Below are 18,614 nucleotides of genomic sequence, written 5' to 3' on the forward strand. Positions count from 1 at the left end.
TTAAACCCATCTTGATTGTAATGTGAGAGGGTCAAATGTGATAGCCCTGAAATAATGCTTCCCTGGGCTGAAATGAGTATGTAAATACAACCTGAAAAACTGAGAGCCATGTGCACAAAGACTTGATTTACCCACATTAACCAAAACCATGTAAGAAGTTTAGTGTATTTTAAAATGGACTTTTATGAAAAAGATATTTCTATTGGCATAATATTATAAGGTAGCTGATTTGCAGTGTTCCTGAATGTTTTCATACCTTGGATTTATTTTAGGGAAAAATCTAATAGTTTGATTGCCTGAAGGATAAACATACTCTCTATGATGAGCAGAGGGAAAAACCCCTTTCTTGTCTCATGTTGTTTGCTTCAACAGTAAATTTATAGCAGGGCAGTAAGCTGTATGTGAACAGTGATGGTTTCCAGACACAAGCTAGTAGGAAGCAGAGCTGCTAATACTGTTGAAATAGGAGTCTGTTTTTCCTGGGTTTCCTTAAACAAAATTTACAATCTCATTTCTCCCTTTATTAGGGAAGAAAGCAAGCTGCTCTGTATTTCAACTCTGTAACTTTCAGATTAAAATAAAACCAAAAATGCATAAATGGAGAAAACCTGTCCCTAACAGATAGTGAATATCATGTGACTTTGCCAGTAGAAAGTTTCTTTTTAAGTAAAATTAAAGAAGAATATAGTGTATAACTACATCTTCAGAAAGGAGTAGGCAGATGTCAAAAAAACTCTCACATTTTGTATATACAACAATGCAAAGAAAAATTCCTTTGAGGAGCTGCTTTCATTCTGTGTAGACATTCCGAGAAATAAAATTATATTATCTATCATGGTGGAGTCAGGAAGCTTAGCATGCAGGGCCATTGTAGGTGAAGGAGTTAGTTAATTACTTTTGTTTCCTACAGTAACTAGAACAGAAGTAATGTTAATTTCTTTACTTTTATATTACTAAATTATACATGTTTCAAGCACTACAGCATTCTCAGTTATGGCAAACAAATATGATATTAATATGCCTTATATAGTAATTCCTATTAGCCAAACTAGAGGCATCATTTTATACTCAAATCTGTCATTCTTCCAAAACAGATCTGCGTCTTTTTCATACTATTTTTCTATGCTACAGAACTCTAGGATAAAGCTGCAAGTTATGCATACTTAGTTGGAAACATGCATATTTGATTTTTTTTTTTTTTAACCCAGATGAAAATATTATAGTGGTATAAGCCAGAGGTTCATTTTGCAGCCCTAACACATAAAAATGATATGACAGCAAATATGAAATGAATTTTTTAATTTAAGGACTCTAAATGAAAATGGCCAGTTCCAGCTGTTAAAATCTAAAACTAGAAAACTGTGATAAATATGATCATTGTTACTGCATTTCATTAATCTGCAACCAAGAAAAAAATGCCTTGGTAAAGAAAATCAGAAATCAATTGCTTGGTAAAGCAAATTTTAGGAGAAAAACTTGGAAAGACTTTCGAGTGATTTAAATAAAAAACCCTCATTGGAATTGGTTGTGAGATTATTTTCTCATATTTGCACAAAACAAACTCTACATTTGTATTATCACAGGAACCACTTATTAATAGTAGTGGAGTTCATATTTTAACAAGAGAGGAGTTTAAAAGTAGAGAGAAATAAATAAAATGTACACCTGAGGTCTGCAAGCAGATCAGGTGGCCTCAGATTCAGACCACAAACGCTGTTTGAGATAGTTTTTCAACTGCTGAATTATTTCATGGGTGTCTTTGTCTTCTCCAGTTTAATTGGTCAGGTACATTAAAAAAAGAAGATGCATGCTAGAATTTCTAATTCAAAATGAACATTCCCAAAAGTATTTCTTCTGTGTTTTAGTGTTTGGGAGGTTTCTGTTTGTTTTTTTAATTATTATTTCAAACTCAATAAAATTCAACAAATAGAAGGAGTCATCACCGCTTCAAAAGCAGTAGTCATAGCTGAAATAATAGAAAATCTCACTGTACAATTAAGGAAAATGAACTTCCACTCCTAATCATCAGTGAAGCTGAAGTCTGATAGTACAGAAATGTAGCAAGTTAGCTTCTAATTAATAGGAGGCTTTTAAAAGTATACCTAAACCAAGACTTGTTTGCTCAGAAAAGAAGAAAATGATAGCATACTTCTGACAATGATTTGCATTACTTGTGGTGCCATGTTCTAGAATGAAATTTAAACCAGAATTTTAGAGATGCTAAGGCACTTTTCCAAAACATTCTGTCCACGTCCTTTGTTGCTTTCACAAACTTGTGTTATCATAATAATAGAAATATTTGACTTGAATGCAATAGGCTCTGTCATGAAGGCTGTACAAAGAGGGCTGTACAAACAGAACAAAAAATTTTGTCCACACAGCTCACACTTCAGGTATGAAAAGTAACAGACAGCAGATGGATACCATGAAGGAGTTAATATAAGCCATTCTTTGAAGCAGAGTCTTAGTGACTGACCTCTGCTTACTGCTGTATATATTTGGATTCTAGGTCAAGAGAATTCTGATAAAAGTCTTAAAGTGGTTTTGTAGCCATTAATGGACAGGTCTCCCCTGGAAGGAGGCAAAGTAGTGAGTCCATCATCAGCAAATTTGCTGATGACACCAAACTGGGAGGGAGTGTCGACCTGCTGGAAGGCAGGAGGGCTCTGCAGAGGGATCTGGATAGACTTGAGAGATGGGCTGATTCCAATGGGATGAAGTTCAATAAAGCCAAGTGCCGGGTCCTGCACTTTGGCCACAACAACCCACTGCAGCGCTACAGGCTGGGCACAGAGTGGCTGGAAAGCAGCCAGGCAGAAAGGGACCTGGGGGTACTAATTGACAGGAAGCTCAACATGAACCAACAGTGTGCCCAGGTGGCCAAGAAGGCCAATGGGATCTTGTCCTGTATCAAAAATAGCGTGGCCAGCAGGAGCAGGGAAGTGATCCTTCCCCTGTCCTCTGCGTTGGTGAGGCCACACCTTGAGTATTGTGTTCAGTTCTGGGCCCCTCAGTTCAGGAAGGATATTGAGGTGCTGGAGCGGGTCCAGAGAAGAGCAACAAGGCTGGTGAAGGGACTGGAGCATAAGTGCTATGGGGAGAGGCTGAGGGAGCTGGGGTTGTTTGGCCTGGAGAAGAGGAGGCTCAGAGGTGACCTCATCACCGTCTATAACTACCTGAAGGGAAGTTCTAGCCAGGTGGGGGTTGGTCTCTTCTCTCAGGCACTCAGCAATAGGACAAGGGGGCACGGGCTTAAGCTCCGCCCGGGGAAATTTAAGTTGGATATCAGGAGAAAATTCTTTACAGAGAGAGTAATCAGGCATTGGAATGGGCTGCCCAGAGAGGTGGTGGATTCACCATCCCTGGAGATTTTTAAACGCAGATTGGACGTGGCAGTGAGTGCCATGATCTAGTAAATGGACTGGATTTGGACCAAGGGTTGGACTCGATGATCTCGGAGGTCTTTTCCAACCCAATCGATTCTATGATTCTATGATTCTATGATTCTAGTGGAGAAGGCAGGAAAGTGTTTGTTAAGGTGACAGGAGTAGTGAAGGCCAGCAACTAGGAGACGTTAATACAGGAATCAACCTTTCAGTGCTGAGTGGTTTGGAGAAGCTGGATAAACACACAGCTTGTGCAAGCATGTAACTTCTGTTTGACATAACCCAGGAGGTAGAGCCAATACAGGCTGCTGTGAAGAAGAGTGGGAGGAAGACCAGTATGGTTAAAGGGGTAGGAATGGACACAAGAAGAACACTGCATTTGTTGTTCCCACAAATTCGTACTGGTATCATCAAGTGAAAGCCATGAAAGAGACCTTCAGATGTCTGAGCATCTAGTATACTGCTACAGAGAGATTCTGGGAAGTCTCTAACATTTTTACACTGCTTTTAACATCATGACATCTTCACTGGTAGCATCCTAACTCTGTAATGTCCATCTTGGCAACTTTTTACACGAGTCATCTGTAAACGAGTCATCTGTAACACTTCATAGAGTGTTACCAGAAAACAGTAACACTAGAAAACAGTGAGCAAGTACTGCACTTCCCATATATTCTTATTTTGCTGTCAGTGAGAACATTCAGCTCAACCTGATTTATGTAACTATAGCATTTGTAAATTCATAACCCTTTATAAAAATGCTGAAAGTCTTTTGAACTGAAAAGTGTCACTGAAAGGCCCAACTCAGACAGGTATATGTTTAACTTCAACCACATAAGTACCTACAGTCTCTAATAAAAGTGCTGTTTGTATCCACAGGTATCTGAGGTGTTACTACTGGGCGGTTCGCAGTTTAATCACCATCGGTGGCCTTGCAGAACCACAAACGCTGTTTGAGATAGTTTTTCAACTGCTGAATTATTTCATGGGTGTCTTTGTCTTCTCCAGCTTAATTGGTCAGGTACATTAAAAAAAAAATTGATAACAAGTTATGTTCAAATTATTGCAATGTAGTGAAAATATATTCAATTTAACGGAGTTTAGTTCTGGGAAAAAGTTTAGCTTCCATCCTGTATTCTACTGTCATCCCTACTTATTCTTCTGACAAACAGATGTGTTTAATCAGTTACCATTTTGGTAGCTATTTTGCACAAAAGCTGATTTAAAGCCAAGACTCTGCAGGACACAGATGATTCTTGAAACTATTTATAATTCCTTTTTTTTACTTACTCACAGCCAAGGAGACAGTTCCTTGACATTCATGTTATACTGTTAAATCTGATATAAAAATTATAGTTGTTGAATAAGTCACGTTCAGTACTACTACCAATAGAATACTGTTATTGGAAATCCCATGATTTTTGCTGAACTAGAATTCTGGTCTCTTCCACAAATTATAATATATATGTTAATCTGAAAATCAACTGGTTTCTATTTCTCTTGGTTCTCATTTGGCAGGAGGGTAAAAAAAGGACCATAGCAGAGCAAATCAGTTATATTTCAAAATATTTCCAGTTTTAAATCCACAGGTTTTAAAATACCTTGCTTACAGAAAAACAAATGCTGTGGTTCCTATGTGAGATTGTGTCTTATCAGCTTCTGTAGAAATCATTCCAGACTTTTTGATTTGTATATGCCTGTTATTGAAATAATTATCAAAAAAAACCCAAAAACCCTGAAATTTTTTATTTTTAATACAGTATTTGAAAATTTCAACCAAACAGTTAAAAATTGCATATGTTTCTTGCTCTTTAGAAGTGTAAGAAGGTAACTGTCACAAAAGAGAGTCTTGCCTATAGGATTTTAAATTCATCCAAAAACAAGAATTACAAAAAATAAAAGAAAGCATTCATATAAAATATTTCTTCTGGAAAACAAGCACATAGAATTAAACTTCAGAGTTTTCACATTTATAATTGATTCCTAAATTTTTGTAATTGCCAATGAAAGCCTCATTCCCTAAGAAGATTTTGCAGATAAGTTTTTGCAACCAGTGTAGTCATTTGCAGACTCAAACTTTAAAGCTTAACACACAAATTGCTTCATTGCAGTTTGTTTGTTACAGTTCCTGTTTACAAAGAACTCTTAAAATAACTGAGTTATTCCTGGTTTAGCACACTTTCTTAAATATTGTTATTCCCATTGCAATCAAATGCATCCTTGTAATAAAGAGCAACATTCAGCCCACGGCTGAATCCTTGACGCTAATCCTTGGCAGCTGCCAGACAAAGCTTCCAGATTCCACTAAAAACACATTTAAATACTGCAGCTTTTGAAGATGGACTATCTATGAACACTAAATCATCCACTTTCTAAAAACTGAATTACATTTGTGTTGAAATGTTAAATAATGTTCCTGCACTAAAAACTTTTAGGTCAGCTTTCAGCTCACAGTACTTAGGATTGATCTCTTAACTACTTAAACAGTGGCTCAATCTCAGTTCTAATGGTATCAGATGATGTTATTAGAGAAATTCAGCCCAGTTTGCTTCACTTCTGACTTGCATTGCATGCCAAATGCAGAATAGCTTTATTATGGATTTTTAAGAAAAGCATTATCTATAATTTTCATCCATGTCCAGAAATATGAGACAGAAGAATAAGCTAAACCCCAGAAATGATTCCTCTAAAACCATAATTACACTTTCCAACACAATCAGATTAAATCTGTAATGCTTCTGAAAGAGCGGATGAAGCACCTATTCAAAACATGCAGCTGAATGTATTATTATTCAGTGATTTTGCAAACAAGTGTTTCATTATTTTTATATATTGTTGGCAAGATATTAAAATCAAGACTATTTTTGCTGAAATGTGTAACAACAATTGATGTTTGCAGATGAGAGATGTAATTGGAGCAGCAACAGCAGGACAGAACTACTTTCGTTCCTGTGTGGATAACACTGTCTCCTATATGAACACTTATTCTATTCCAAGATTGGTCCAAAATCGTGTTCGAACTTGGTATGAATACACATGGGACTCTCAGGGAATGCTGGGTAAGGATTTACAATTCCAGTTATTTAGCATGTCCAAGTGAAAGTGTATAGATACAGATATAGGGTAAAATTCACATTTCTCCTTTTCTGAATTGCATACGGGAAGTGAGAGGAGGCTGCTCAACTTACTTTGGAAAAAAAAGAAACTACAAAGCAATATGACACTTACTACTTCACAAATTCAATTCATTAATATAATGTTCTGATAATAATTTTAGACAAGATATATTAAACATCTTAGTAAAAACCTATTAGCAGCTTCCTCACATGAACTCATAAATAGCTCCATTAAGTTATTTTTCTGTACAAAGCTCATTTTTATGGACATTCCTCCATTCTTCCTTTTTTTTTTCAGATGAATCAGAATTACTGGAGCAGATGCCAACAAGAATGCAATTAGCCATCGCAATTGATGTGAACTTTGCCATTGTCAATAAAGTGGACTTATTCAAAGCAAGTAATTTTACAAGAGAATGCAGAAATGTGTGGTATTCCTGAGACAGAAACCTTGTTCTGTGCATCTTGCAATACTTAAGGACATAAGGCAAAATAAGTCTAAGAAATGTCTCAATTAATGGCAAATAAAGCCAAGTGCCTGCATTTGAATGTGGGTTTTTTGTCAAGGCAGTGATTTTTAAAAAAAGCAAATAAGATTAAGACACAGTCCTGTTATGACAACATATTAAAGCTGATGGTATGGTCAGACTGTGAGTTAATTAATCTGAAGAGTCAGACATAGAATAATCTAATTTTTAGCACATTTCACCTTGCTGTATGCTGCCCAGCTCTGCCTGAAAGATCTCCCATGACATATGTTCTGGCAACATAACTTTCATGTAGTGAATGCTGCATTTTAGTAAGTTTTTGTGCAAAGGAGCTTTCTCTTTATTTATTATAGTAGTTTTCCGGAGCTAAAATTTAAATGTGTACTTAAAACTGACTTTTTGAGACAAAACTAAGAAGACTCTAAATTTTTAGAAGTAGTCTTGACATACAGGAAATTTGCTTGTTAGGATATTTTTAAGAAATCACGTGAAATATCTGTATAAATGTTACATGGTTTTATGGTTTTCCCACATTTCCTGAAGACATGGAATTCACAGATTTATACCAACATTTGATGTGATCTGTTTTTTTCTCCTGGATCAGTAAAAAAAAAAAATTCCCATAAGATTCCCATAACAGACCCATAAAGCTCTGATCATAACACTAACTGAGCTTCCACAGCAAATTTGGATGTACGGAAGCTCACTTTGTAAAAAATGAAAAGATGTTCCAGCCATAGAGAACTTTATAAGTTTTTGAAATAACAACTCTCAGTCTTTTCTCAGCTCTAATAGCTGATCTTTGTGATGATTTGAGTTTGCATTCCACTTATTAATCCCTTGGTCATTCCTGTATTGTTGGGCTTTGAAGCCAGTGTAAGCACTAATAGTCGCTTTTGCTACTGAATTAACGGAGCAATCAACTCTTAACTATTTTAACAGGGCTGTGATACCCAGATGATATATGACATGCTGCTAAGGTTGAAATCCATTGTGTATTTACCCGGTGACTTTGTCTGCAAAAAGGTGAGCATTTTTGTCTTGTTGAAATAATAATTATATTACATAAGAAAAAGAGTTCATATATTGGTCAACAATGTCCTTTAAATAAAATGAATCCTAACTGAATTAAGACAGCATAAAAGTAATTAAGGTATTCTGTGTAATAACAAATATGCTCTCAAATTTTACACACATAGTAGGGAATAAAACCCTGTTGGAACCACCTCCTGCTTGGATGCATGTTGCATCTCATCCTACTCTACCAAGGAGATGCTGCATGCAGGCTTGGAGGACCAAGTGAAGAGACAGGAAGTGCAAGTCCATACATTTTCAGTCCTGGCTACACTGTTGCAGCCTTTTGACTTTTAAGATGAAATTGCTGCTTTGCCTCATAATATTGGTAAACCTGGAAACTGTCATATTATTCTAACAACAAAAAACACTGCTAAAACATGGGCTCTTTATGTGTTTGTGTGCCCAGGGAGAGATTGGCAGAGAGATGTACATCATCAAACAGGGTGAAGTTCAAGTCCTTGGAGGTCCTGATGGTACAAAAGTCCTGGTTACACTAAGAGCAGGAGCTGTATTTGGGGAGATCAGGTATGTTCATCACTGTTTTTCATACTTTCTTTGGAACTGGTCAAATAATCAATGGTTGTTTAACTTCTCTGTGGTAAGCATGACAGCTACCATAGAGAGGCTCAAAAGTAAGTAGGATCAACAAAGAGGACACTGAGCAAGGAGATGTAGGTAAGTGAAGGAAAGTCTAAGCAAAGCATAAGCAATAAATATGGCAAGATCTGAGACCAATGTTCTGGTCAATGTACACAGGGATATACAGACAAATTTCTTCTTTGGCATTTTAAAGATTTGACACATCTCCCTGTTACACTGTCTGCAATACAGCAGGACCAAATGCATTTTACTGCCTGTATAATGAGCCGAGGTGCCCTTAAACAGCAGAAGGCAAAGATGAAAATTAATTTCCAACAAAATCGATAAAAAAACCTAAAATAGCAAATAAAAATAGTTCATTTAGAGCTGAAGCAGGGATTAAATTGATGAAAATCAGGCATCCTAATTTGAAAAAATATTTATTTAAGAGCATACGACACAAGAAAAAAGCTGACAGACCATATTTTTTTTTGTCTGAGTTTATCTGGAGGAGACATTTCTTTTCTGGTGGCTACAAATGGTTTTTATATTCTCCATGTGCTTGCTATGCAAAATCCATTAACTCTTATGTGCTGTGTTCCCCAATGAGCCAATCAAGTGCTAGTTTTCAGGCACTGCACTCCCCTGCTGAGGTTGGCCTGAGGAAAACTAATAAAATACATGTGCTGCCACATGTGATAAACTGGATCCTTGGTTTCTTCCAGCTGCTTTCCTGTTACTGTTAATCCTCTTGCTGGTAGGTTTAATCTGCCTTTTGAAAAGCAGTAATCAGCTCTGTGTCAGGTTTACATTTGTCTTCTACTTGTGTCTCTGTTTGTAGTAGGGGAAACATTCTGTTTATCCAGTGATGTGTGTGCAGAACTTGCATAGACTTCAAGTGGAAAACATCTGATATATCCAATAGATAATGAACTTCTTCATTGAGTGGGAAAGTGAAATTATACCAGCTCTTTGAAAAAAGGTTATTTGGAGGTTATTATTTCTCTGTGTAACAATATACTACCCGAGCAAAGCCTCCAAACAAAAGGCTGCATTGTAAATTATGTGGAAAGGTTGAGAATGAAATCACCACTAAGGACTGAATAATGAAAAGACAAAAGGAAAAACTAAAGCAGCCCCAATATTTAACACACACATGGAGTGAGAACTTTATATTTTAAACTGAGAAATTATAATGATTGGTTTCAAAACAAGGAAGGGATTTTCACACTTTTGATCTGATACAGGTGAGTGCTTGTTTCCATGTGAAAACCACACAACAACTTTTAAAGATTCATTTCCCAGTATCTGTTACTCTTTACATAATTGCCAATATGTCCAGGAAAACCCTCAGCAATGCTATAACGCTACACTTCTAGTCTTGTTTTATTCATCACTGACCTACTGCAGCAGTAAACTCATTCAGACACATGTAATTTGCATATAAAATGTCAGGCAGTGGATAAACTTGAGGAGAAAAACTGCAGTAACTGGCAGACATGAAGCACTAAGTGTATTGGTAGAGATATACTCTTCCTTGTGGCAAAACACTAGAAAATAATGAGTTTGTATTGTGCCTTTCTATGTAAGTTTTGTCAAGGTCTTCTGAATACAGAATACCAGAAGAAAATGGAAAAAAATATTTTTTAATGGAAGAAATACTTACTTAGGACATACAAATTTTCCCCTCACTACATAGTGTGGTTATAGCCTGATATCAGGCAGATTTTCTTCTGATTGCCAATTCAAGATTTCTTTAGAGAAATACATCAGCTTCTTTCTGAGTGGTTTAAGTATATGATTGATAAAACACTTGCTATTTAATCTCACTCTGTTAAAAATGCATGTAAATGATGCTTAAAAAGTCTCCAGTGGCAAAGGAATTGAAGAAAATAAAAACTGTGTATTTCAAAAAAATTCCCTGAATTATATTAGACAGCCAACGGAAGACTAATAATCAAACATGTCCTTTGCCAATTTCATCCTTGAAAATTATTACAGAAAGAGATTAAGTAATAGGACTTCCAATTAACATCCTGCCCTGCCTGCATAGATATCAGTTTGGGGAAGTAAAATAATTTCAAAATCAGAAGCAAACAGACTGTTGCCTTAATGAGAGCCTGTCAGCACAAACAATTCACAAAGAGAGAAATTCAGTTATAACAACACTTCATTAGCCCAGAGAAAGTTACATTTTAAGCCAGATGTCCTCATTCATCCATTTACTGGTATTTTACTAGAGCTATTTCCTATCAGAAAATGGTAATTCTGGAAAAACTAAAACATTTCTCCATCTTATGTATATTTTTTACAGGAAGATCCCTAAATGTTTGATCTCAGCTTTAGCTTTCAGCTGTTTTGTAATTTTAAACTTTATTCAAAAAATCAAAGCTACCAGGAATATTTAGTTCTGTGAAAGATTACATTTTCCATCACTTTGGTCCAGGATTTCCCTCGAAGTGGTAGCTGCTGCTTTTCAATGAGTTTGCCCTTTGGAGCTTGAAATCCTGCTTGGAAGCAAGATCCAGACCTATTCCTCTTTCCTGACTTACCAGTTCTCTTCACAGGCACGGAGGTGCCAGGTTGAGCCACCACAACCCTGCACGTTCAGCTGATAACACACACCATTTCCTGATCCGTTTGCTAATTTCAATGAGCACCAGCTTCTTACAGAGATCAGCTATAAAAAGCAAATAGATAAGCTGAGTCATCACTTTGATAACTTTATAGCTTGAAAATTAATTTGCTAGCATAAGAATTCAAAAGTTATTAACTCATACTAATATTACAGCATTTCAGGCTAAGAACTGAAGTAAAAAACATTAGGTAAATAAAGCAAATTTCACAATTAAAATAGATATTACATTTCCAAGAACCATTGCAAGGCAAATGTATCTATTTTAAAATATTTAGTCATGTAACTATTCATACACTAACCAAAACAGATTCAATGCTGACATACATAACACTGTCCTTAGTCAAAGATGATTCTTTTTGAGCAGAGACTGCTTTACTTGTAAAATTCACCTCACATCATCACCATAATGAAAAAGCTGATCGCTTTAGTCCTCGTCTACCTTGATAAAATGAGCTTTCTGTTAGGAAAGCCTAAAAATGATTTTTCAATGACTTGTTGAGAAATGATTCATCAGAGCTCAAAAGCTGTTTGCAATTTTCTTTAGCTGCTTTTTGTATTATGCAAAGAGTTTTATTCTATCTGAGGAATTGTACAGAATTGTTTAAAGAGAAGACATTAAACTGTATTTTCAGCTTGAGTTCATATACTGATTGCTGTCTTGGCTTGCAGAAAAACACTCTTTGTGTGCATGTAAAAACAGCCTTGCACACACAGTTGCAGAGGTCTCCTACTGTCCTTTATAAATTAAATATATTATCTGTATGATGCAATATTTAGAAATGTGTTCTAGAAATATATTTAATATTAAAACAAATACTTATATAACTTTGATTAATATTTTAGATAGGTATCAATTCTTGTTTTATGGGGCTCAGACCATTTTTTTATTAATAATTTCAAATTGAGATAATACTAAAGGTGGTCTAAAAATATTAATTCACTGGGAAATCTTCAAGGGAAAAATTTTAGGGTAGATCTTGAATACAGCGATAGAGCAATTTTAGTACTAAGAGCAGAATGCAAATTCTCTTGCTTATCACCACAACTGAGAGGTGAAGTCTCTTCATTTGTTTAATGCAAGATGAAAAATTTAATTGTTATTTGGACATTTTTTTTTGTTTTAAGTATCCTTCCTATGACCAACTGCTGCTGGCTAAACTGGTCTAATGCCTTACTTTCAAAACAAAACCCCCCTCTTTTTCCAGCAGACACATTTGTAACTGTCAGTCTGAAAGACCTTCCTAATCTGTATCATTCAACCTGCCAACATTCAAACATGAGATATGTTATGTGAGAAAACTGAAAACCAGAGTCTGGCAGAAATTATTTACTCAAGAAAAATAAAATTCTTGGAGAATCATTCATTCACTGTAAATAAAGCTGGCCTACTTCTGATGTAAATAATTTTCAACAATAAAATTGAAGAAATGCCAAGTTCACATGAGGACTAAAACAAGTGCAGGCCTTGCTGTGGGTGTCTCTTAACACAAATGTCTCTGTGTAGCAAAACTTTTTACAGTCCTTAGCATCTACCTGACTGGCAGTGACAATTTGCCTTCCTGAGACAAGAATATATTTCTAATCCGAATTGTACAGGGCCTTTACAGAACATCAGATTGAACAGCCAGGTACATAAGTCAGCCTTACAATGACTTTAATGGAGAACCACTAGCAAAGAGGTTCCTCACCAGGGCAAGTAACAATGTGACTGATGATGTTTATTTTCATTCCAGCCTACTAGCTGCAGGTGGAGGAAATCGAAGGACTGCCAATGTGGTGGCTCATGGTTTTGCCAACCTTTTCATTTTGGACAAGAAAACACTAAATGAAATCTTGAGGCACTACCCTGACTCAGAAAAGCTTCTCATGAAGAAAGCAAAGTATGTCCTAACAACAGTTTTTAAGTCATATCATTTAGTTTAAGCAGAATGAACAGTTGTGACTTCTAGACAAATTCCTTTCATGGAAGAGTAAGAGGTGTAAACACATTTATATTTAGAGGTCAGATTAGCTTGGTATTTTATAGTGGAAAGCAGGGTCTTGGCAGGAATCCCAAGGGCTGTGTAAGTGTGGTAAGTAGAATGAAATCCTGAATGTAGTTGCCTTCTGCATCGTATTTAAGGTAGCAAAACAAATAGGAGATAAGGATACATACCAGGACTCCTTACATAGTCAAGAAAGAAACTGCAGAAGAGATGTCAGTTAAGGAGTAGGTTTTCAAAGATGCAATAAAACACAATTAATTCTACAAAGATATGCTTCAATGCACCCGCAGCATTGTATGCATTTCCAAAACCTTATGCAGCAGTTAGGAATGGATTTAAAATAAGGCCCGACAAGATGGGAGTACACAGATTAGAAAGCTGTGCATTTTGTTCAAAAGCATAAAATTATGACAAAATTAGTACCTTGCTACCTTGTAAAAGGTCCAAAAACTCAAAACAGTTTGTCGTCATTAGTATACTTCAGCACTCCTGTTGTTCTCAATTGTTGCCTTGAATTGCTATCAAAGGTTGGAAGGTTGGTCCCAGACTTGAAATTTCATCAGAGAAGACTAAACATAGCACAGGAGTGATATTTTGTTTCATGGAAGTGCTAGCAGATGGCTGTATTCAGCATGTTGCAACAGTTCTGGTTGTCAAACAACAGTACCTTAAGAATCATCATGCCCCTGAGGAACAAGGATCCTAGACACAGAACTTGCTTATTGCCCAATTTTCAAAACCAGCATCAAAATGTAGAAAAGCAGAACAAATCCAGTGCTCCATGGTCCCCAGAACTTATCTTTCCTGACTTTTCTCTAGCTTCTATTTAAACAGTAGTACGACCATCATTACTTGTTATTTCTCTCTGCCCCACATTACCTCTTCTGACTTCTTGCCCACCCTGATCATATTTTGCCAATCCATTAAATTCTGCTTCCACCAAATAGTCTTTCTCAACCACAGAGCTTAATCATCCAGCCTTAGTACCTGCACTCCCATTTGAACTCACAGCCCTCTCTAGATATCAGACTAAATACAGGATATTCTGTTTAATTTTAAACATATGCAGTACCTGCCCTGTGCTGAAGGTCAAGTATTTTGCCCAGTTGTCTAGGCGTCCACTAATTCTGCCAAAACTAGGCACCAAGAGGAAATGTGTGCACTGATTTGATAAGGATTGCAGTTATGTTCAGTTTTCGAAAGAAGTTGCCAGTTGCTTTGCCCTGGTAGGTTTACATTAGAGTTTTCTGGGGCCATCTGACAACTTTAAAAGGCTCCTGAGTTTATTTCAAAACTCAGAAGATTTGTTCAAGCAAGAAATTTGTTCTGTCACCACCTGCCCGATACCCACGTCTTTACATAACAAAGCCATGCAAGGTGCTGAAGTGTACTTTTTAAATTTATGACAATAAAACTGAAAAAAAAAGTAAAAGCTCCACTTCTGAAATTACTCGAGTACCAAAGTAGAAGATGCTGGAGAAAATTATAATATTATAGGATTTGCTGTATGACAGACTGCAGGTATAGTCCTTGTTCATAAAGAGCCTTAGGCCTTGCAACGATAGAAAAGTTGCCTTGAAAACTGTACAGTAATCTAATAGACACTGAAAGCAGGGGAACCCTCTGCTTTTCACTGGTTTCATCTATCTCAGATCTGTCATCTAATCTTTACCCTCGACATTCATTCTCACTTCTTGTCATTATGGCTGCAAACCAGTACAGCTACAGAATGGTGTGAAAATCTAGTCTGCCATATGATTGGCAGTAATGTTCGTATCTTCAGGGTGTCTTCTTCTACCGAAGAAGACCAAAAATAAGTACCACTGTCTAACCTGACCTATGAGAGATGATCCATGCTGGAATTTAGTTCGGTAAACTATTACTTCCACAAGTATCAGCTGGACTCCCAATGGAGCATTAAATGCTCTCTGAATTTGCATCCAGAAGTCCAGGCAAGAGACTGACACCTCAGGTATGGGGTACCCATCCCCCTCCACACCTCTTTTCTCCCTATAAAACTCTCATCTGCTTTGTGACACCTTAATTTGAGCCAGCACCTGTTTATTCTCCAGGATATAGATAAGCAACTCCAAATTTGAACAGTTTCCTCTAACTCTACCAGAGCCTGGGGTAAAACCCTTACCATTTCCAGTTTTGCTCTTATCACTGGACCTGGGAACCAAATAAAGTTTGTCTGTAAAAGCTGCCAGATTTTCATGCATGAATGTGGCATTTCAGCTCAGCAGGAACTTTGTTCATTTTCACAGCACTGTTTTGTGTCCTCGTTCCCTTCCATCTCCAGGGTGCTGCTGAAACAGAAGGGGAAACCTCCTCCAGGACCACCAGTACAACAACCACGAGGCTTGGCCAGTCTCTTCGGGCAGAAACAGGAAACTCCAAAATTGTTTAAAGCGATGCTTGGAGCCAGAGGAAAAGATGGCCTTGCTAAGCTGCTGCAGCTGAAGAGACAACAAGACGCTGAGGTAAAGCCACAGAAAATAGAGTAGAATCTTCCAGGTGCTGAAAGATACTGGGAGGGCTTGGACAGAGTAGGTGAAAATTTAGACTTACTGCAATCAACAGCAAAAACTCCCAGTAGCTGAGATATAACCACTTTCCTAATCTCTGTAAACACTGATTCTAAAATTTGGCTCAAATCTTTGTGAACCTTGACTCTATGCAGAGCAGAGAAAAAAAAAGTAAGCAAACAAAAATCCTCAAAGTCTATAAAATAGACTTTACAGAGGCCCCGAGGGCATCTGATCTTCTAATTTTATGTAAACAACAGTAAATACAGAAATGTCTTAACACAGTAATCTGATCCAGCTGACTCGGGCACACGGTGAACTTTCCAATTCAGTGTCAGATCTCTGGTTGTTACAAATCCTGAAGACAAAATGTAAAGCGTAGGCCACACAGACAAAACCGATTAAATCTCTAATATATTGCACTTATGAGAAAACTGTTATTTTAACTGATAAAAAATAACTCCAACATTATACTATATTCTGAGAAATGAACCTGCTCAGTTCTACATATTTACCCAAAGTTGACCGAATCCTTTTCTTTACAGCTGAACTGGCTGGGGTTTTATTTAAGTTAAATAAAGAACTTACACAAATAATTACAACACTATGATTAGAGCAGAAACATTGCTCAGTTTAATGTTACTTGTGAACTTAATTGCAAATAGGCTTGGCCAAGGAACTGGGGCTGTGGGTAGTATGCCAAGATTTATGTAACACTTTTTCTTTCTCCACTAGTGTAAGTACATAAAGGAAGGCAAGACCTGAGGCAGGGTTCTGTGCCCCAAAATGGGCCTGTTTCATCCTGCTGTTGTAGTAAGAAGCAGATACTATCATTATCCACAAACTTTTCCTAGGTTTTACACTGATATTCTAATTCTGAAATTACATTTCTCATTTAGAAACTGATTCTCAAGCATCTAAATAGAAATTTACATATGTTGCATACCGTTAATCACAGCTGCCATGCTGTGCCTTTCCATGGCATATACAAAATAGAACTACTTTCAGAATTTCTTCTGCGGTATTGGAAAACATTAAACTTCTTGTTTCTAGGAAGCTAAAGCTGAAGCAGAGACTAAGCCTAAAGAAGAGGAGAAGATGTCTGAGAAGCCCGCAGCCTCCTCTGCACCCCCTGCTCCAAAGAGTGAGCCAAAGGCAGATACTAAGCCTGCAGTTATGCAGAGAGTAACCAGTAAGGAGTCTCTGATCATTAGTATGTCACCATCCCCCAGAGCAGGAGAAGGAGAGATCCTTAAAGTTGAAATTAAAGAGTCACAAAAGAAATAGATGATGATGCTTTGGGCTCTGGCCCCATCTATTGTCTTGCTGAATTCAAGCTTCTGAATTCAGGGCTGCTGTGACTTTGCTTTTGGGTACAGAAGATAAAAGTAGAGACTACTCATGAGAAAAATCTACTTCAGCTCCTCTTCTTTCCCTCCTCTCCTGGCACAGTGGGACAAATAATTTACATTCTTAACCTTGAGCCTGAAGAGAGAACTGATGTCCTAGGAATTAAAGCTTAGACTGCATTTCAGGACCACTTGTTTCTTGTTTGATCCATGCTCTCCCTTTTCTCTTCCTCCATCTTGTTTCTGCTTCTTCTCTTCCCTCTCCTGTTTATCCTTGCATTCTTACTGCTGTTCCTGTTGCTCAATTTGCTCTTAACTGTTGCATGTACTCTTTTCTATTTTTTCCTCTGGTTTTCCTTGCTACTGCCCTACTGTTGCTGAGGGTCCTTATGTTTTTCTCTACCCTTCTCTCTCCTACCCTTATACTTCTAATAAGTGACCTGGGTTTGTGACCAGCGTGGCTCAGAGCAGACAGCTGTGGTGCTGTGTGTTGGGATGTTTTAGCCTGGGACAGGGGACAATGTAACAAAACCATTGTGAAAAAACAAAATCACAAAATCCGCAAGGGGGAAGCAGATTGCAGAATTATTGCCAGTCCTCTGAAAGCATAAACATCTGCTCCAGTTGTCTTCGGCAAGTAAACATGGGAAAGACTTAGATAGTCCACCCCACTGGGCTGTTGATCTACACGCTTGATCTTCTCAAGGGGTTGGGCATGCTCTCTGAAGAGTAAGCAGTTGATACAGCTAACAAGCTGAAGAACTTTGATATCTAAACTAGCCACTTCAAAAATAAAGGCTATTTTATAAAAAGCAGTATTTACACTTTCTGGTTTTGTGGTGTGTACTTTCAACCAATGCTCCAATTGTTCACCTACATCACAGATCTTGACCGATGGTGCAAAGTGAAATCCATGTCTTTTGGGGCTGAGCTATATCATACCTGTGAACTACAGGTTTTATGAGTGCCACAGCTGAGAGGGATACAGCCTCCTAACAAGGAGCTCCCACACTGTCAGCTTTCTGCATCAACTCGTCACAGTGCCAGATGCAGTATTAAACAAAAGGCTGAAGATATGTTTAAATTTAATTCTCAATTACTTTTTTCTCTTCCATGGGTTCGCATCTCCTCTCTCTCCCTATCCCCTTTCAGACCTCATTGGATGAACAGTTTTGTGAACTAAAAACATTATGCAGAGGCTGAGCCAAGAAATTGTATGGGCAGGCTTCAGGGCTCCTCAGCTGACCAGCCAACCAAGGAATGCACCATGACAAAATTAAGCATTCACTTTGCAGGCTATATATGACTCTGCAGGCTACACATTCTGTACATCTGTACTTTAGAGAAGTTGAAAGGCTTTAATCAAAGAAAAGGCTGGCAGCTCAACCAGAATCAGCTGGAAGTTTGCCTGAGTAAAAGCTGGGCGACTAAATTCTGTATGTTACTTATTCCACAAATGGAGTATTTG

General features: G+C 37.3%; 1 protein-coding gene across 1 annotated transcript in view; it reads left to right on the plus strand.

Annotated features, from left to right (window-relative positions):
* Window positions 1-17,084, plus strand: part of CNGB3 (cyclic nucleotide gated channel subunit beta 3) — a 46,749-nt gene extending 29,665 nt beyond the window's left edge. The window contains exons 10-17 of the mRNA XM_039380981.1: window positions 4,266-4,407; window positions 6,286-6,445; window positions 6,801-6,898; window positions 7,933-8,016; window positions 8,474-8,592; window positions 13,018-13,164; window positions 15,572-15,752; window positions 16,851-17,084. Coding sequence (XP_039236915.1) covers window positions 4,266-4,407; window positions 6,286-6,445; window positions 6,801-6,898; window positions 7,933-8,016; window positions 8,474-8,592; window positions 13,018-13,164; window positions 15,572-15,752; window positions 16,851-17,084 — 1,165 coding nt within the window. The remainder of the gene's footprint in view (window positions 1-4,265; window positions 4,408-6,285; window positions 6,446-6,800; window positions 6,899-7,932; window positions 8,017-8,473; window positions 8,593-13,017; window positions 13,165-15,571; window positions 15,753-16,850) is intronic.
* The last annotated feature ends 1,530 nt before the right edge of the window (window positions 17,085-18,614 follow it).

The sequence above is a fragment of the Pipra filicauda genome, unplaced genomic scaffold, assembly GCF_003945595.2.
Source record: "Pipra filicauda isolate LSUMZ 115617 unplaced genomic scaffold, ASM394559v2 scaffold20_size4479445_pilon, whole genome shotgun sequence".
Classification (NCBI taxonomy): domain Eukaryota; kingdom Metazoa; phylum Chordata; class Aves; order Passeriformes; family Pipridae; genus Pipra; species Pipra filicauda.